Source organism: Pituophis catenifer, unplaced genomic scaffold (assembly GCF_029215685.1).
Source record: "Pituophis catenifer annectens isolate HBS135680 unplaced genomic scaffold, rPitCat1.0.hap2 SCAF_13, whole genome shotgun sequence".
Taxonomy (NCBI): Eukaryota; Metazoa; Chordata; class Lepidosauria; order Squamata; family Colubridae; genus Pituophis; species Pituophis catenifer.
In genome coordinates, this window is record NW_027256893.1 from 1065554 (window position 1) to 1083915 (window position 18362).

Here is an 18362-nt window from a genome sequence, read left to right on the forward strand (position 1 = left end):
GCAGGCAGATGGCAGTCAGCAGAAGTAGCCTGCAGTATTGCACTCTAACCACTGCGCCACCGCAGCTCTTGCTACAATACAATTAATACATTATTTATTATGCTTTAATGGATTTTTTTCTCTTCCTTTTTTGAAGCATCTACATTTTGCTGTGGATTTAGATCAGTGTGCCAATAATTGGAATATAGCTAGAGAACCACAATCTATGGAAGGGAGTGATAGAGAGAACACCAATTACACCAGCATTTCCTCCAATAAGGGAGCAAAGCGAAAACATCCCTGGGAAATGTCCAAGTCCTCCGAGGACTGGGGAAACTCCTGCCTTTTCCGACAGGAAGGAAGCCCCCCCAAGAAAAGAGGAGCAAAAGGAAGCTTAACCAAACCCTTGGAGAACAGTGACCCCCCCATTCAGAAGCTCATTTCCCTGGTGCAAGGCTGGGATATGGCTCACTGCAGATGCTGTGGGGCTCCCCAGGGACCAGGATCTGGTGAAGAATCTAAATGGAGAGCATTGGTGAGGACCCCCCCTGTCAGCTGCTCCAGAATCTCCAGCTCTGAGCTATCCGGTAATGAACTGGACATACAAGGGGCACCAAGAACACCAGGAAATCTCTCCAAGGCTGGACTGTGCAAGCAGGGGCCTCTGCCTCCCCAGGGCTGGCTGGCAAAGGCAGATGAGCCAAGCTGTTTGGAGGAGGTGCCCTTCTCAGGAAAAAGTACTTGCTCTCAGGAACAGAGTGGACAGAAAGAGAAGGGTAAGTGGAACTCTTTCACTTGCTGCTTGTAAATGACTTCTGGGTTTGATTGGGAATAAGGGACTGCTCTCCATGGCTTATTTATTCTAGAAATTAGGGGTTCCTTAGAAATTATAGGTAGAGCTTGATAACATTTATTTTGTCCCTGAGCCTTGTATTTTTAATTGCATCCTGTTCAGGAGGAGGCTTAGTGATCAACTTCTTGATAAGATAGTCATGATCTTTGGAGTAGTTAAAGCATTTGGTTTTTCTTTTCTAAGTGTAAAACCTTACTTTTCTCACCACTGAATTCCCCTTCTTGGATAGGGTCCAGTGTTCAAGTCTGTAAAGATCCTTCTGAATCTTGAGTTTATCTTCTAAAGCAGGGGTGTCAAACTCACATTGTCATAGCGGTATATTGGGCATCACATGACGTATTGGGCCTTTTTCCCCTTTGCTAAACGGTGGGCGTGGCCAGCGCGTGACGCATCCGGCCCGTGGGCCAGGAGTTTGACAGCCCTGTTCTAAAGTGTTGGCTATTCCTCCTAGCTTGGTGTTGTCTGCAAAGGAACCCCTCTGTTCCTTCATCTAAATTGTTTATGAAGATGTTGAAGAATATTGTGCCCAAGGCAGACCTTGAGAAACAGCTGTTCTATGCCACATTTTTTCTACCTTATCCAGAAGTAGGCTATGGTCTACATGGTTAAATGCTTTTGAAGAGTACTGGGCCTAAGTCAGAACCTTGGGGTATCTCATGGCATACTTCCATCCATGTAGATGTAGTTCCATTAAGGACTACATGTTGAGTGTGATTTGTCAACAACTCACATCTAATGGTGATGCTGTCTATTCCACATTTTCTATCTTATCAAATAATAGGTTGTGGTCTACTTTATCAAATGCCTTACTGAAGTCCAAGTATACTATGTCCATAGCATTTCGCTGGTCTGCTAATTTAGTCACTTTGTCAAAGAATGCAATAAGATTTGTCTGGCATGGTTTTTGACAAAGCCATGCTGGCTTCTAGTAATAGCTTTCCTCGTTTCTAAATGTTTGTAGATGTGTTGCTTGATTAACTTTTCCAGGATCTTCCCAGGTTTTGATGTCAGGCTGATTGGTCTATAGTTTCTTGGATCAATCCTCCCCCCCTTTTTTTTGAAGGTGGGAACTACATCAACTCTTTTCCAGTCCTCTGGTAGTTCCCCGATATTCCAGGAACTGTGAAAAATATGGTTCAATGGTTCCAAGATAAACAGCTGCCAGTGCCTTCAGAACTTTGGGATGTAATCCATCTGGTCCTGCAATTTGAACTTGTTCTAGACTGGACAGGTGTTGTCTTACCATGTTGCCTATTTTGACTTGTATTCCTAATTTGTCTTTTACAGTTCTGCTTTTGGTAGGTTGGACTCTTTTTTTTCCCTTTTATGTAAAGAAAGATGTAAAGAATGAATTAAGCAGTTCGACTTTCTCCCTGCTGCCTGTCATGTCCTTGCCATCTCTCTTTACTGGACCGATTGACTTTTTTCTTCTTTTTTACATGTTGAAAGAAACTTTTAAAAATTATTTTTGACATTTGTTGAAAGTCTTAGTTCATTCTGAGCCTTAGCTTTCCTGACTTCATCATTGCAGGCTATATGCTGACATTCTGCTTTAGTTATATGTCCATCTTTCCATTTTTTTTACTTATCCATTTTGTCGTTCAGTTTATCAGAGAGTTCCATGTGAAACTACACTGGTTACATCTGGGGTTTCTTGTTTTTCTTTTTGAGTGGTATTTTACAATCTCGTTTTTCCAGATTTTCCCCAGTTTCTAGAGTTGTTTTTCCCTTTAAGATTTTCATCCATGGAATCCTTTCCAAGCTCCAATTTTGATGAAATCAGCTCTCTTAGAGTCTAAGTCTAAGACACTAGTTTGACTTGGTTCTATTGCTTGTGTGACTGCACTAGGTTGAATTCCAATATGACATGGTCACTCTCCCTCAAAGTTCCCACAACTTCAACCCCTTCTATCATTTCATTTATTTATTTATTTATTTATTATATTTCTATACCGCCTTTCTCCCGTAGGACTCAAGGCGGTGTACAGTCAAGAAAAATATAGACACACAAACATCATAAAATTGCTAATTAAAATTGTTACTTAGTTTGGTCAATTAAATAAAACCCAGAATTAGATAACATTTAAAAAATCATTTGCATGTTTGTATGTTTAGCCCTGCCTGTTGGAACATCAGGGTCTTGAGGGCACGGCGGAAAGCATGGAGGTCAGGGATATTCCGTATCTTCGGGGGCAGTTCATTCCAAAGGGTTGGAGCCCCCACAGAGAAGGCCCTCCCCCTGGGAGTCGCCAGTCGACATAATTTGACTGACGGTACCCTGAGTAGTCCCTCCCTGTGAGAACAAACTGGTCGGTGGGAGGCTATTGGTGGCAAAAGACGGTCTCGTAGGTACCCAGGTCCTAAGCCATGGAGCGCTTTAAAGGTGATAACTAACACCTTGAATCGCACCCGGAAGACCACCGGGAGCCAGTGCAGCTCGCATAGGAGAGGTGTTACATGGGCGTAATGAGCTGCGCCCATAATCACCCGCGCGGCTACGTTCTGGACCAGTTGGAGCCTCCGGATGCTTTCGTCTAGTGGTGAGAATTAAGTTCAATATAGCTGACCCTCTGGTTCCCTCCTTTACCTTTTGGGTGACAAAGTTGTCCGCTACATTCGTCAGGAATCTGTTTGATCTCCCACTTAGTGCAGAGTTTCTCTCCCAGTTGATGTCAGGATAATTAAATGCTTTCTGCACACCTTAGCTAACTGATTAGCAAATGTTCATCCATTTCCTCTGGTTGGTTGGGTGGCCTGTAGTCATTCCTTTTTCCTTTTAGAGTAACCAGACGTGGGGGGATGCCACTGGCCCCTTTCACTGCCGTGAGAGGGCAGTGAACCAGCTCCTGATATGAAGATCTACTTTGACCCAGTATTATTGGACAATCTGGTGAAGCCCTTACCAGTTGACTCTCCACCTCTGTTTTGTGCGATGTTTATGGCTGCTGACCTGCTTGCGCTGCGAGACTCCCCCCTCTCGCAGGTTTGGCCCTCCTCACTATTGAGGGCCTACCTTGGTGACGGATTTTGGAATCCCGAGAGGTAGCATCCGGCGAGGAGGGGGTTGTGGGGTTTTTTGGGGAAATTTTTAGATAAGGTTTTAAAGGTTTCTGGGAGGGGGGTGGGCTCAGTGGGTTTGGGGGAGAACCTGTCGGGGAGGAGGCCAGAGCCGGCTGAAGAGCACGGCACAAGAGGTGCGGGAACCGGGGTCAAGGAGGGGGTTAGAGCTTGTGTTGTGGATGGACATTACATCAGTACTGTGGGTGGGAGGGGCAGATATGGCAGGAGCAGGGGGCCACATCAGGTTGTGGGAGCGCGCGCCCGCTGGCTCCAAGCGGTGGCACGCTCTGGCCTCCAATGCTCCTCTCATTCCCCAGGTTGCACAGACCCTCAGGCCCTGGGCCTTCAGCTGATGCTGTGCAACGCCCGGTCCATGGTAAATAAAGCCCCCCTCATTTGTGATCTTGTTCAGGAGGGGGGAGCGGACCTGGCGGGTATTACAGAGACCTGGTTGGGCCAGGAGGGGGGGATCCCCCTCGTTGAGATGTGCCCACCCGGTTTCCGCGCATTCCATCAGCCGAGGACACAGGGGAAGGGCGGGGGGGGTGGCGGTTGTCATTAGAGAAGGTCTTGGTCCGAGGGAGGCCACTGTTCCTCAGATGGCTGGATGTGAGTCCCTCCTTGTGAAGTGGGGTCATGGGGTGCAGATGGGCGTGCTGGTTACGTACCTGGCTCCCTGCCACGTGACGGCAGCCCTGCCCGAGCTGCTCAACGTTATAGCCGCGGTGGCGGTTGACACCCCCAGGCTTATGGTCATGGGGGATTTTAACCTGCCATCTGTCAGTGAGGCATCTGAGGTGGCTCGGGAGTTCATGGCTTCCATGACGGCCATGGACCTGACCCAGTTAGTTCATGGCCCTACTCACATGGGGGGAAACACACTAGACCTGGTTTTTGTCTCTGGTCAGTAGTTGAGTGATCTTGAGATAGGGGATATAGTGATCGAGCCCTTGTCATGGTCAGATCACTCCCTCCTTCGCTTTGACCTTCGAACCGCCGCACCCCGCCGCAGGGAGGCGGAACCATTGAGGTGGTACCACCCCATGGGCATGCAGACATTCCGGAGCATTGCACTGGTTCCTTCTCCCATTCCAGCGATCAGGCTGCTCCTCATCGAGGAGGTGTACTTAACTCCTCAAGTCCGTCTGTCCCTGACCTGGTGGATGTCTCCTTCAATCCGCGAGGGCTGCGACTTTCTAGAGCCGGAGAGGCTTACATTAACATCGGACGCCAGTCTCCGAGGTTGGGGGGTGCACCTCGGCAATCTTGTGGTGCAAGGTCTGTGGTCCCCTGCAGAACGCCTCAGCAGCATAAATCTGCTCGAGCTATGGGCAGTCAGGCTAGCGCTTCGACACTTCAGGAGTTAAGTGGAGGGCCGTCACCTTCTAATCCTCATGGACAACACTGCGGCCAAAGCACATATAAACAAAGAAGGGGGCACAAAGTCCAGGACGCTAATGTTCGAAGCGGAACATCTCTTCAACTGGGCGGAGTGTCATCTTCGATCCATCAAGGCAGACCACATTTCGGGGGTGGACAATGTACAGGCCGACTGGCTCAGCCGAGAGCAGATTGACCCGGCGGAGTGGCAGCTCCATCCTCGCCTGTTTCACGAGATTTGTCGCCGGTTCGGGACACCGGAGATAGACTTGTTCGCCTCTCGGAAGAACACTCAACTACCTCGCTTTGTGTCCCGGTATCCAGACCCATCGGCGGAGGATCGCAACGCTCTCAGGTGTCCATGGCCAAGGGGCCTTCTCTATGCGTTCCCTCCCATCCCTCTGCTGTCCCAGGTTGTGAGGAAGCTGCTGCTAGAGAAGGCGGATTTAATCCTGGTGGCTCCCAACTGGCCACGCAGGGCCTGGTATGCAGACCTCATTGCCCTCTCCGTGGTGCCACCTTGGGTGATTCCACTTCACCAAATATCACTTCACCAAGGGGCCGTTTGTCATCCGGAGCCCCAGTGGCTCCACTTGGCCATCTGGCATTTGAACGTGTCATCCTAAAGAAGGTACATCTGTCAGACGGTGTTGTTGAGACTATACAAGCGGCCAGACATCCTTCCACGTGCTGTATTTATGAGGCATCCTGGAGGGCCTTCTGCGCTTGGGGGGCTTCGAGACATGTGGAACCCACTCTGCCAACGTGGAAGAGGTCTTGGAATTCCTGCAAACGGGACTTAAGAAGGGCCTAGCTCCCGCAACGTTACGACGCTAGACAGCGGCATTATCCACCGTCTTGAAATGCCCTCCCTATCATTCTCTCTCTCACCACCGGCTTATCAGAGGGTTTCTTCACGGCGCTATGAACTTGTGGCTGCCTCAGGTGCACAGATACCCGACCTGGGACCTGCCCCTTGTATTACAGGCTCTGATGTCTCCACCTTTCGAGCCTCTGACTACTGCTTCTTTGAAACATTTGTCTCTTAAGGTGGCGTTCCTTTTAGCCATCACCTCCGCCCGGAGGGTGTCAGAGCTCTCAGCTCTATCGACGCGGGAGGACCTCTGCATTTTTTGTGACAGCGTAGTGGTTCTGAGACTTGATCCTACGTTTGTTCCGAAGGTGAATTCCCTTTTTCACCGGGTGCAAGAACTCACCTTACCGGACTTCTGCCTGTCCCCAAGAAACTCTACGAAATGACGCTGGCACAAACTAGATGTTAAGCGGGCGCTTCATATATACATTCGCCGGACTGCCACCTTTCGTCGGACGGAGGCTCTGCTGGTCTCATTCCACCCGGCCTCCATGGGCCAGAAGATCTCTCCGGCCATGGTAGGCAGGTGGCTCAAGGCGTGCATCTCCTTGGCGTATGAGTTGGCGGCAAAACCACTTCCGGGGCGCATTCTGCCGCACTCCACCCACAGCGCGGCCACTTCTGCAGTGTGGGCGACGCAAGCCTCTGTGGAGGACATCTGCTGTGCTGCCACGTGGTCCTCGATGTCGCAGTTCATACGCCACTACAGGATTGACTCTTACGCTTCCTCGGACGCTTCCTTTGGTCGGCGAGTCCTGCAGAGAGTTATTTTGGACAGGGGTTCGGAGGCAGCCAGTTTCCCGCCCTAGTACTTTGAGCTTGGGTATGTCCCAGCTATGGACAGTGGGAGTAGCACTCTGAAAAACCGACATTGACTTACCTGAACGTCCCTTTTTGGAGTGCTGCGACCACTGTCCATTCCCTCCCCCCTGTTTTGTGTTCTGGTGTTGCCGTTTCTTTCAGACTGTCTGCCTCCATTCCAGACTGGAGAACTGTTTTTTTCCTATTACCTTACCTGTTGGACTTCACTGTTGTGCCTTGCTGTGCCTTCGTGATAGACTGGAGGATTATGGGATTGGAGGCGTGCCTTAACAGGGAGAGTTGATCAGGTCTCACTCAGTTAGTGTCAAGATCTGAGGGAACATCCCAGCTATGGACAGTGGTCGCAGCACTCCGAAAAGGGACGTTCAGGTAAGTCAACGTCCGTTCTCAGGGTGCCGTCAGCCAAACAGTGTCGGCTGGCGGCCCCCAGGGGGAGAGCCTTCTCTGTGGGGGCACCTACCATCTGGAACGAACTCCCCCCAGAGATATGGAGGATCCCGGACCTGCGTACGTTTCGTCGTGCTCTCAAAACTTTTTTATTTCAGCAGGCTGGCCCGGCCTAACTCTCCTCTTTTAAATTTTTAATTCGTGATTTTATAAATTGGGTGTTTTAATCTGTGTTTCGGCCAAAATATTTAATAATTTTAAGGGATTTTTTAATATTTGTATTATCTGTATTTTATCTTGGCTGTTCACCGCCCTGAGTCCTTCGGGAGTAGGGTGGTATAGAAATTTGATAAATAATAAATAAATAATAATAAATAAACCTAAATGCATTCTAGGAGGCTTTCATCCTTTGTTTTGCATTTCTGTAGAGGTGTAATGATTTTTATACATAATGCAACTCCACCTCCTCTTTTGTTACATCTTGTTTCTTTTGAACAATTTAAATCCTTCTAGCCGTATGCTCCAGTCATACAGCTAGAAGGTCACAGTCACAGTCATACAGTCACATCTCACAAGTTTCGGTAAAGGCAACAATGTCATATCTGCCTTCATGTACTGGGAGTTTCAGCTCAGCTTTTAGTTCTTCATACTTTGGGGTTTGAGTCCTTTTTGACTGATCTTGTATTTGCTTTCTACATCTCCTGTTTTTGTCTGTATTTCCTTTCTTCCTTGCCACTTGGTTGATTGCCATGAGGTTTATCCTTGGAATTACCTTCCAAAAGTTCGTCTCTCTCCTTCTCCAGTGTTAGTTTAAAGCCCTGTGGATAAGGGGAGCCAGTTGGCTTCCAAAGATGTTCTTTCCAGTTATTGTGAGGTGTAGCCATCCCCCATGCAGATATTGTGGAGGTGGTCTAGGAATTGGAAGTTCTCTCGATGGCACATCCCCTAAACCAGTGGTTGACTTCCATGCTTCTGTGTTTCCTCATTGGACGGTTATCATTTTGCAAATTGATTGATGGCCGATTCCACCTCCCTGCCCTTGCTCTCTACATATTTTTGTTGTCCTATTAATGTATTCTCGTTGTGTTCTTTTTCATTGTTTATTTTATTGTTCTACTATTTTACTTCTGTACTCTTTACACTCTCTTCATTTGTTCCTTTTTATTATAGTAAGTGGGTGAGATAGGTGGCAAATAAATTTAACAAATAATAGATTAGAGAGAGAGATATGATAGATAGACAGACAGACGTATATACATTGTTTTTTAAAGATGTAATATTTTAAAAAATGACCTTTGGTACTTAGAAAGCCGAAGATGATCTTCCAAGATGATTGGAAAAAATGATGTTGAGAAGGCAGAACCCAGAGATTCTGTATTTGTTTTCTCCCAATAGGAAAATGAAACTATTGTGGTTTCATGTGGGGGGAGAAGAGAGGTGGCTGCTTAATACAGACTAGGAGGGTGAGAGAGAATTTAGCTAAAGGAACTGATTTTGGTCCCCAAGGCAGGGAGATTGTCTCCCAAGGTGTGGCACTCCAGAGCTGATCTGCTCCAATGTCTCACTTGAAGACATGCAGGTGGGCAATGAGAGGTGCCTCGATGTGCGCCAGGGGTGTGGACCAAGTCCCGGGTGCTGCCATGGCCATCGGGTGGCTCCAGCTGATTTTTGGGTTTGCTGTGGTCTGTCCTGCCCAGACCTCTTCACCTGCCTTCTGTCCTCTTCTCCTGGCTGCAGTGGGGACAGGCAGCCTTTCCTTCCTTTGTAAGCTGTCATCCAGTCAATGTGCAGAGCATGTGCTGTAACAGTGACATACACACACACACCAGTTTCATAACTACAACTAAAAAACTCAATTCTTTGGGTTGCTGTGTATGTTTCTTAGGGTTTTGTTTGTTTCATCAAGGGGTCAGCTTGTAAGTCTAGTAAACAGTGGAACAAGAAGCCAAGGATTCATGAAACTCAAATGCTTTGCTGCCATCTTGTGAATGAATAATGATTGCCTTGCAAAATAAATATATGAAACGAGAATGATTGGGTTGGTAAAGATCAAAAATTAATGGTGATGGAGTTGAAAGGCTCTGAAAGATGAGTAAGAAGTTTAAAGCATGAAGCAGCACAGAGACTCTGTAGGCATAAGGAAGGTTAGAGAAGTAGAGAGGTACAGCGAATTATGTTCATATACTCTGCATTTTACAGGAGTTTGTTTTCTCTCTACTCAAGCTTCTTAAAGTTTCTTTATGCTTCACAAAGCATCCTTATCCCGAATGGGAATAGTATGATCGATATTTATGTCAACAACCATTTGGGTGCTCCTTCATTCAATTCCCACATGGCTTCTGACTGCATCATAAGGAAGCCCTGTGGTGGAAAAAGGACTTTTGTTTTCTGTTATTAAACTTTCCCTAAAGAGAATTTGAATTCATAAGAAGAAGAATTACCAACTATTTCAAAGCCTCTTTGGGATGCGTGTGTTTAATTTCACCCTTGTTGTTTTGAGAAGGTTATAATTAATCCCCCTGTGGGTTTCTACTAACCTTGTCTTCAACTCCAGAAGATATTACAGACAAACGCTTGTCCAATTCTTTCTTGAAAACCTCCAGCAATGGAGTACCCACAACTCCAGGATGCAAACTGTTCCATGGATTAATTGTTCTTGCAAATTATTCTCAAAAATAGTCTGAGCCCTGTTCCTTAGACTGCAGTGGGATCCCCAATGGATGAACCTCTGGGTTGGGATCCATCTCGGAGAGAATGCTCTGCTGCCAGCAGTTCCTCATTAAATTGGAGAGATCAAGTGAGATGCTATCCAGATCTCTCCTGGATGCTTTACAACACTTTCATTTGTCATTTTTATGAGGACTCGCAAACAACATTGTAGGTATTACCAAAGTGGGTTCAGTGTCAGACCTGGCTCCACTGAGGTGAGGCAAGCTCCCGAGAGACCCAGAGACATATTGACTGAAGAAAGTGAAGCAGCCATCATCCAGGCATCTCCACCACAGTCATGTTTGGCGGAATGGCCTTTAGATGGAAGCCGTCTTGCCGACTGGTAGATAACATTGCCAACCCAGGACAGATCCTTGGCTCCCCCCCTGAAGCAGGCTGGCTGCGTTCCTTCTATCTTTGGTTTGGGGAATCTTGTGCCCGAGGTGTGTGTGTGTGTGTGTGGGGGGGCAATCATGGAAGTGTCCTTGGCCCTTTGCCTTTGTTGTTGACCTCCCTCCTTCCCGGCAGATGCTGCTCTGTGAGAAATAAGTAGACAACCTATTGTCACACTAGGCAACAGAAATAAGATTTGAAATTTCCAAATTTCAGGAATCAGTCATTCTACTGTATTCTGCTCTGGTCAAATATCGTGTTCAGGTCTGGGTACCACATTTTTAAGAAGATCTAAGGAACCTGCTCAGTGAAAGTCACTAAGGACAATTGAGATGGAAGGACTTGGGTATATTTAGCCTTCAGAAAATAATACCAAGGGAGCGGCCTCACGTAGTCCTCCCGTTTCTAAAAGGATGCAGAAGAAGATGAAGACATCTTTCCATCATTCTAAAATGAGGACAAAATAATGGATTTTAGTCACCGGAAGGCAGTTTCTAAGTGAAAGTGAAAAAGAGCTTTTTAGTAGAAGAAAAGTTGGATAATAAACCAAGGGTTCCTGAAATAATTATATGAGCAATTAATTAATTAAATAATTAATTCTATCAGCAAAACAACTGACGAATTTCCTGGAAGGATCATGCTTGGCAGAGTTTGTGTCCCGACAGCTGTCAGAGCAATTAAATCTATATCACTTAAGACGAAGAACCTTCATTTGCTTGTTATAATCCATATTTCTATGGGTGGGTAGGTGAATGATAGCAGATTGCAAGGTTGATACTGCTTTTATTCATTCTTTCACTTGTTTTCCATCCGATTCTATCTGTGGCATTGCCAAGTTTATTCACTTGGATTTCCAAAGAACAACACACATTTTTAATATGCAGTGCAACTGCTCTTTTCTTTGATTGCTATTCTTTTGAATCAGTGGTTTCACTCAGTTCCTATCAGTGATGGGTAACATTCCATCATGTCTGCATTATGCTCATTGAATCATATTTACCACAGAGTTAAAGCTCTTCTTGGGTTTTTTAATTCTCATGTTCTGAACATAAGTGTCTACCACAACAAAGGCCAGTATTTTTTCTGGTTTTTCACTGAGCATGTTTAGAGGACTAATTTCAGTAACACACCTAGTTTCTATAGTGCACAAGTCTTATTTGAGATTGTGACTTCAGAATCTTTTTCCCCATCCTCCTGTCTGCTTCTCTTCCCCTAACCCTCACAACCTGCTTCATCTATAAGAGCCTAGAAACTGTCTCTGGGTTCTGTTGTTGCAGATGATCTGCTCTGCCTTTGATTTCTGGAAAACTGGGCTCTTTCCTGCATTTGGAGAGTTGCTGCCACTGTCATGCATGGAAATGTCCATGGTCCTTTTTCAGGATCTGTCCATCTGCTGCTTCACTCCTCCCAACCGTTCCCTTTGAGGATCCTTCTGAATGCCTCGCATTTGCTACAAAAGTAGACCAGATGGTTTCCAAGAAGAAAGCCTTGCATGTCACAACTGCAGACTTTGGCCCAAGGAATTTCACTTTTCCTTCTTAGCACACCACTAGGAGAGGCACTTTTATTGTTTTCTGGCTTTCTGCTTCTGTAAACAAATTAGGCTTTTAACGTATTTTTTAAAATTGTAATATCAATGTTACTGCCATGTATATTTTAGTAAGTGTAAGCCATCAGGGGACCTATCTGTGAAATATTTTACGAATTGTTAGCTGTTAGCTGTTTAAAATCTTGTTGCAGAAGCAGAGTGAAATGGGGTTAACCTGGTTAGGCTCTCACAGTGGGGGCATTCTTTTTTTTTTTTTTTAATTTGATTTATATGCCGCCCTTCTCCGGAGACTCAGGGCGGCTTACAATGCGTTAAGCAATAGCCTTCATACTTTTTGTATGTTTATACAAAGTCAGCTTATTGCCCCCACAAACTGGGTCCTCATTTTACCTACCTTAGAAAGGATGGAAGGCTGAGTCAACCTTGAGCCTGGTGAGATTCGAACTTACAGTAATTGCAGACAGCTGGTGTTAATCATAATGCTTTTAGTCTGCTGAGCCACCAGGCAATGGCAATGGCTGAGATTTTGTACTGTAGTCATAGAGATATTGCCTTGCTCAAACCACCCATGGAATTATTTTGTTCATGCTCTGCAGGAACAGCTCTTGAAGAAACTGCTCCTTGCCAAGCCCTTGATGTGAGGGGCTTGATTCTTAAGGTTGAGCACCCTCCCATTGTGCCGTGCGACGGTTCCTGCGTTTTTCACGAAGGCAGCATTCTCTACAGCACGGGCACTGAAGACCTTACTCTGGCCTGTGCCCTGGCACCCCCAGTGGACAAAGGTAGGCCCTTGACTGCAGTTGCGTGTGTGGGTAACATCCTAGGCCAGACTGTACACACTTAACATCCCAAAAGAAATGTGGAAATCTCATTTTCTGCCCCAGCAAGACATCATGCTAAAATCTCATGCTACTATGCCTTGGACTTCTTGGTTGTTACGCTGTGAGTCCATTCTGAGAAGGGTCAAAAGATCAGAGGACAGCAGGACACATTTTCCCAGACACATTCCTGGAATGATCCAGACATTCGGTCCTGATGATCTCTTGGGTTATTGTCCCATTTCAGCCTTTTTTCCCCAACCTGAAGTTATCAGCAGCAATGCTTTCTCTCAAGGGAGGGAAACTGATTATCCAATACAAAACTGGTAATTTGGATCCCACTTGTCCTTTGAGCATGTTGCCTAGAATAGCAGCTCGCCTGGGGCCAAGTTATTCTGAGTGAAGGAAGCCACCCTCCCTGCTCCAGGAGAGGAGGAAGGATGCCATGGGCTTTGTTCCCAGCTCAAAGGCTAAAAGGGGTGAAGAAGGCAGAGCTCAGAGCTGGGTAAGAAGGCAGGAGTTGAGGGTCTCAGTCTCTTTCCTCTTGCAGATGTCGTTTTTCTGAACTTTCCATTAACCCAAGAAGAAATTTTTTATGCCCAGAAGTGCCATGGTTTCCTCACGGATGTCATCTTGGATTCTATAAGACAGAAGGATCCTAAAGAAACCACTGCCAAAGTAGAGCTTCTGGTCCGGCAGTTGTGGGTAAGAAGGGATCTTCTGCCTCCAGCCCAGAGATGCTTTGGCTGGGCTGGCGAGCAAGCTTTGCCCTTTCCGGCATTCGAGCCACTCCTTCCCAAGGGCTCTTTCAGCGCCATTCGGCCTGGCAAGGTTTTAGCTCTGGAGTTTGAGTCCCCTCATTTCTTACAGCACCTGCAGATCACGGCGAAGGAATTTGTGGCCGAGCTCCTGAGTTCAGCGCCCTTTAAAGCCGATGGCCATTCTTATGAGAAGTTGCTGAAGTGGGTTGAAGTAAGTGCGAATGATAGCGGTGCTTCCATCCTCTATCGTGGCCTTCCACATGCAGGGGGCAGATAAATGCACATTTGCAGTGCAGGCCTTGCTTTCATTGTGAGACATCCAGATCTCAGGTCAGGGATGCCCAGGCTGGACACCCCACCACCCCATTAGCAATCCAAAGTTCACCAAGAGATGTCATTTGGTGGGCCTTTTGCTCCGATGAGCATGGATCTGGGAAGCAACCCCTCCCGCTGCGATTCTAGACACCTTCCCCTGAAAAGGGAATGGAACGGGGGTCTCCAGTGAACATCCCTGCCCCCCCAGGAGGCCAGCTGTGTGGCCTTTGACCCAGCAGAAATTGCTAAGCGAGCCTCTCCGTTTCCTTTCAGTTCAGTCTGCCTTTTGCCTGGAAATACAGCTGCTGCGTTAACTTGCTTATTAAAAAAGGATACTTTAAATCACTCTCACATTTTGTTATTGAAAAATATTTACAGAACCCTTAATAAAACTGAAGTCTGGCTGCAGTTTGTTAGAAGTTTCTTTTTCATTTTGAAATTAACCTAATAAAATTAAAATGATAAAATACGTATATGAAAGCACTAACAATGAGGAACAGGAGATTGGAGGACCACTGCTCTGGCTTTTTCCCACTATGGGGTTCAACTCTCAGAGGTTTCAGATCTCTTTGGAAGCTGGATCAGAAGATCAGTTGATTCAGTATGTCAGGATGAGGTTGGAGACGAGCCAGAGAGTGCCCCAGGTGTCCCACATTGGGAGAATGGGGGATAAGGGGACCAACCAACTAGGGCTTCTTAAGTTGCTGGTTTTTACAAAACAGGCTTGTCCCTTCTAAGCCAGTGGGCCAGGTCCTGAGCCCAGAGGACCACATCGTTGGGTGCCTCGGTCTCCTCCTGCTGCTGGTAAAGTTCAGGTCTATGGGGGTGGACAAGGGTAAAGACCTGGCCTGTGCTATTGAGACCTGCTTGAATAGTGGCATGGATGTATGAGAAACCAGCTTATCTGCCTTTCGGGTCCTTCAGTAGCAGCAAGTCAAGGCCAAGAGGGAGAGTGGCCATGACTTCACTTGAGACTTCTGCAAGGGCCACTATCCTGCATGGGGCAGAACACACGTGTCAGCTGCCATCTCACTCTTGCTTGTGCTTCGATACCATGCGGTGAGTCTGCCATGAACTATGGGGAGGGTGGATGGAAGGGGGGCTGCTTGGGGCAAAGTGAAAGTGATTGCTGTTGTGGAGAGCTGTACTCCCCACCCCCTTGCTGTATCTCCCCAGAACGCAGTTTCAAGGTCACCCAGCTGGGAGAAGAACGCAGCTGCATACCAACCTACACTTGAAGTGACCATTCTCAAAACATCTTGAACCTTGGAGGGTGGGGGAGGGGGGAGGGATGGGAGGGAAATGTTGAACTTGGGATTTGGGCATACAAGTCTCAGTTCTGGCTATGCACTATTGCAAGGCCCTTGGTAAAACTATACCTTTCTCAACAAATGGAACCAAGAATCGTTTCCATTTAGAGGTCCAAGTTGCAGCAGGCCTGACAGCAAGTGCCATGAATGGATAGGGTCTAGAGAGAGATACTGAAGCTGCAGCTGTTGTTGTTCTGCAGTGGTCCTCCATTAGCTCCTGGATATCCTCCCGGGGCCGATTGTGGGATTTGTTACATTTTAGCCCTAAGTCACTGACAGATCCGGGAGTCAAGAGGGGCACCTGGGAATTTTCCTGACAATTGGACAGGCAGTTCCATTTCGTACTGGTTGAACTCTAGAACTTGGAAAACCATTTGTCAGTTTCCTTTTTGCGTGGTGGGGTACAGAACTACACACATGACCATTGCAAATGAATTGTGACCAGGGTGGTAGTTTTTTTTCCCTTTGTGAATCATGTTAAACTGCATAGCACCAAGGGCAGAGCTGTGAGGCACTCTATTGGTATTTCCTTCCCAGCTGAAGTGAAGCTATTAACGAGCGCTATTGGGTGCACTCATTAAGCCAACTGGGAGCCCTAGTGGGAGTTTAGACCCTACCAAAGTATAGCAAGAAGAAGCTGGTTAATCTGGCACAATTTGTTTGTGAGCTGTCCATGCTGGCTCCTATCGATTCCAACATGCTTATCCGAGTGCTCACAAACATGGTGTCGATAGACTGTTTGAAGACCTTTGCGGAGGACAGAAACCAAGTTGTGGCTCTGTAGTTTTCCAGGTCCTCCCTTCGTCTGCTTTTTGAGGATGTTCCCCAGTCTTCCAGGCCCTTCTCCAGGACTGCCCCAAGTTGACTGGGACAGGTTCTGCCACCGCCTTCCTGAGCAACTGCATGGGAGTTTGCAGTTGCCTTGGAGACCCAAACCCGGTTCCTATAGTGAAATTTTCTCTCAACCCCCCCCCCCCGGTCCGTCCTCAGCAGCCGGCTCTCTCCTCCCCCCAGTGGCACAACCACAATCAGCCACAGCTTCATTTTCCTCACTGGAAAAAACAGGTGCCGAATCTCTGGGTTCTGCCTTCTCAACATCACCTCTCCACTTCCAGCAGACCTGCACTGTCTTTGACTTTCTAACCTACGGAAGGTCATTTTTTAAAATATTACATTTTTAAATTTTACTTTTGTTGACAATCTTGACCATGGGTGTCAAACTCGCTGCGTCACATTGTCATCACGTTTCACAACATTTTTCCCATTCGCGGAGCTGGGGTGGGCATTGCCTGTGTGTGCTGCATCTGGTCCACGGGCTGCCAGTTTGAAACCCCTGATCTTGACTTATTTTGAGCTTTATTTTTTCAGCCAGTCCCTTCAATTTCTAGGGACTCCTTTTCCTTGCTTCATCTCTTCAACATTCACGGGAACTCTGCCTCATACTGGCCTCTTTAGATTCCTCCCATTTTACTTCTTGTGAAAATTATTTGCAGTTATGTTTTCAGCTTCACATTTGTGGGATTTCCCAATCTTTGAGGACGATCTTCCTCCCAAGAACGTAAAGCCCACCCTCAGGATGAGCTCTACACTTCTGTTTGCCTATCGCCTCAAATGCCTCAAAACATCCTCAGGGAAGTAACTGAATGGTGGAGGGAAGAAAGAGGGGTTGTAACAAATGTGTGATGTGTATTTTTTGCCTGTGATTGAGCATGTAGGGTATGTCACTTTTTAAATCCATAAACTGGTTGTTATTCAGCAGCCTCCGTTTCAGAGGACTTGCATCTTCTCCCCTGTATGATTTAGAACAGGTCTTTGTCTGTGAATTTTCATTTGCACATAAGCCCCCCCCCCCGCCCCCCAGTGGATTCTCTGGCACACACCCTGGAGCCCATCCTCCTGATGAGGGCACCCGAGGCCCTAAGGCAGCTGGAATATCTTTCTACATCTTGTGGGCTTACAAATCTGCCCCGAGATGAAGGTATCAATTCAACAACTTTATCCCACACAGCATCTATCTGGATGTCATGAAGAATGTAATGATTTTCTTTTTCAATTTTCAATTTCTTTTTTCAATTTTTCATTTTCTTTCAATTTTTAAACTTTTTAAAAGCTTTTTTCAACTTTTTTACTTTTTTTTATTTTTTTTATTTGATTTATATGCCGCCCTTCTCCGGAGACTCAGGGCGGCTTACAATGCACTAAGCAATTTTAAATTGTTTCAATTTTTAAATCTTTTCAATTTTCAATTTGTTTTCAATTTAAAACTTTTCAATTTTTAAAAATTTATTTTCAATTAAAAAATTAAAAAATACATTTTAATTTCTTTAGAAATTTTTAAATTCTTAATGCTCTAAGAGGAAAACAAGTAAAAATCATGAAAAAAGAGACACACTTCAAAATAGGGAAGACAGTGATGAAGAAGACCAACTAAGATGATTAAAGGCTTGGAGTCTAATGTATATGAAGAATGGTTGCAGGATTTGGGTATGGGGAGTCTAGAGAAAAGAAGGACTAGGGATGAAATGATAGCAGTCTTCCACTTCTGAGGGGCTACCAGAAAGAGGGAGTCAACTTATTTTTGAAAGCACCAGAAGGCAAAACAAAAAACGATGGAAACTAATCAAGGAGAGAAGCAACTTGGAATTAAGGAGAAACTCCCTAAAAGTGAGGACAATTAACCAGTGGAACAGCTTGCTTTCAGAAGTTGTGGGTCCTTCCTCACTGGAGGTTTTTAAGACGAGACTGGGCAGTCACTTGTCTGAAATAGGCCAGGGTCTTTTGTCAGAGCAGAGGGTTGGGCTAGAAGACCTCTTAGGTCCCTTCCACCTCTACTCTGATTCTAATCTTAGCAATAAACATGCAGTCAAACAACTGGAAGAAAGAACTTTTTATTGAGATTTAAAAATAATATTTGTGGCAACTATATATTAGGACTTTATTTCTAGCAGTAACAATAATTAAAAAATAACCAAAATCAAGGAGTTCCAGAAATATGTGAGATGCTGTGTTCCTGCAAAATTTAGTCTAAGCTTTCTTCAGTTTTTTTGTAAACTCTCTATAAAAGCCAGTAACAGATTAAGAAGAAAATATTTCTGATGTTTCTAAATCCCGTACAGAGGCTCTCCATGCTATATTGCACCAAATAGCTGTGA

General features: G+C 46.0%; 1 protein-coding gene across 1 annotated transcript in view; it reads left to right on the forward strand.

Moving 5' to 3' along the window:
- KCTD19 (potassium channel tetramerization domain containing 19) overlaps positions 1–14287 on the forward strand; it is a 32161-nt gene extending 17874 nt beyond the window's left edge. The window contains exons 12-16 of the mRNA XM_070953181.1: positions 137–755; positions 12603–12788; positions 13375–13529; positions 13695–13796; positions 14174–14287. Coding sequence (XP_070809282.1) covers positions 137–755; positions 12603–12788; positions 13375–13529; positions 13695–13796; positions 14174–14287 — 1176 coding nt within the window. The remainder of the gene's footprint in view (positions 1–136; positions 756–12602; positions 12789–13374; positions 13530–13694; positions 13797–14173) is intronic.
- Positions 14288–18362: the final 4075 nt, after the last annotated feature.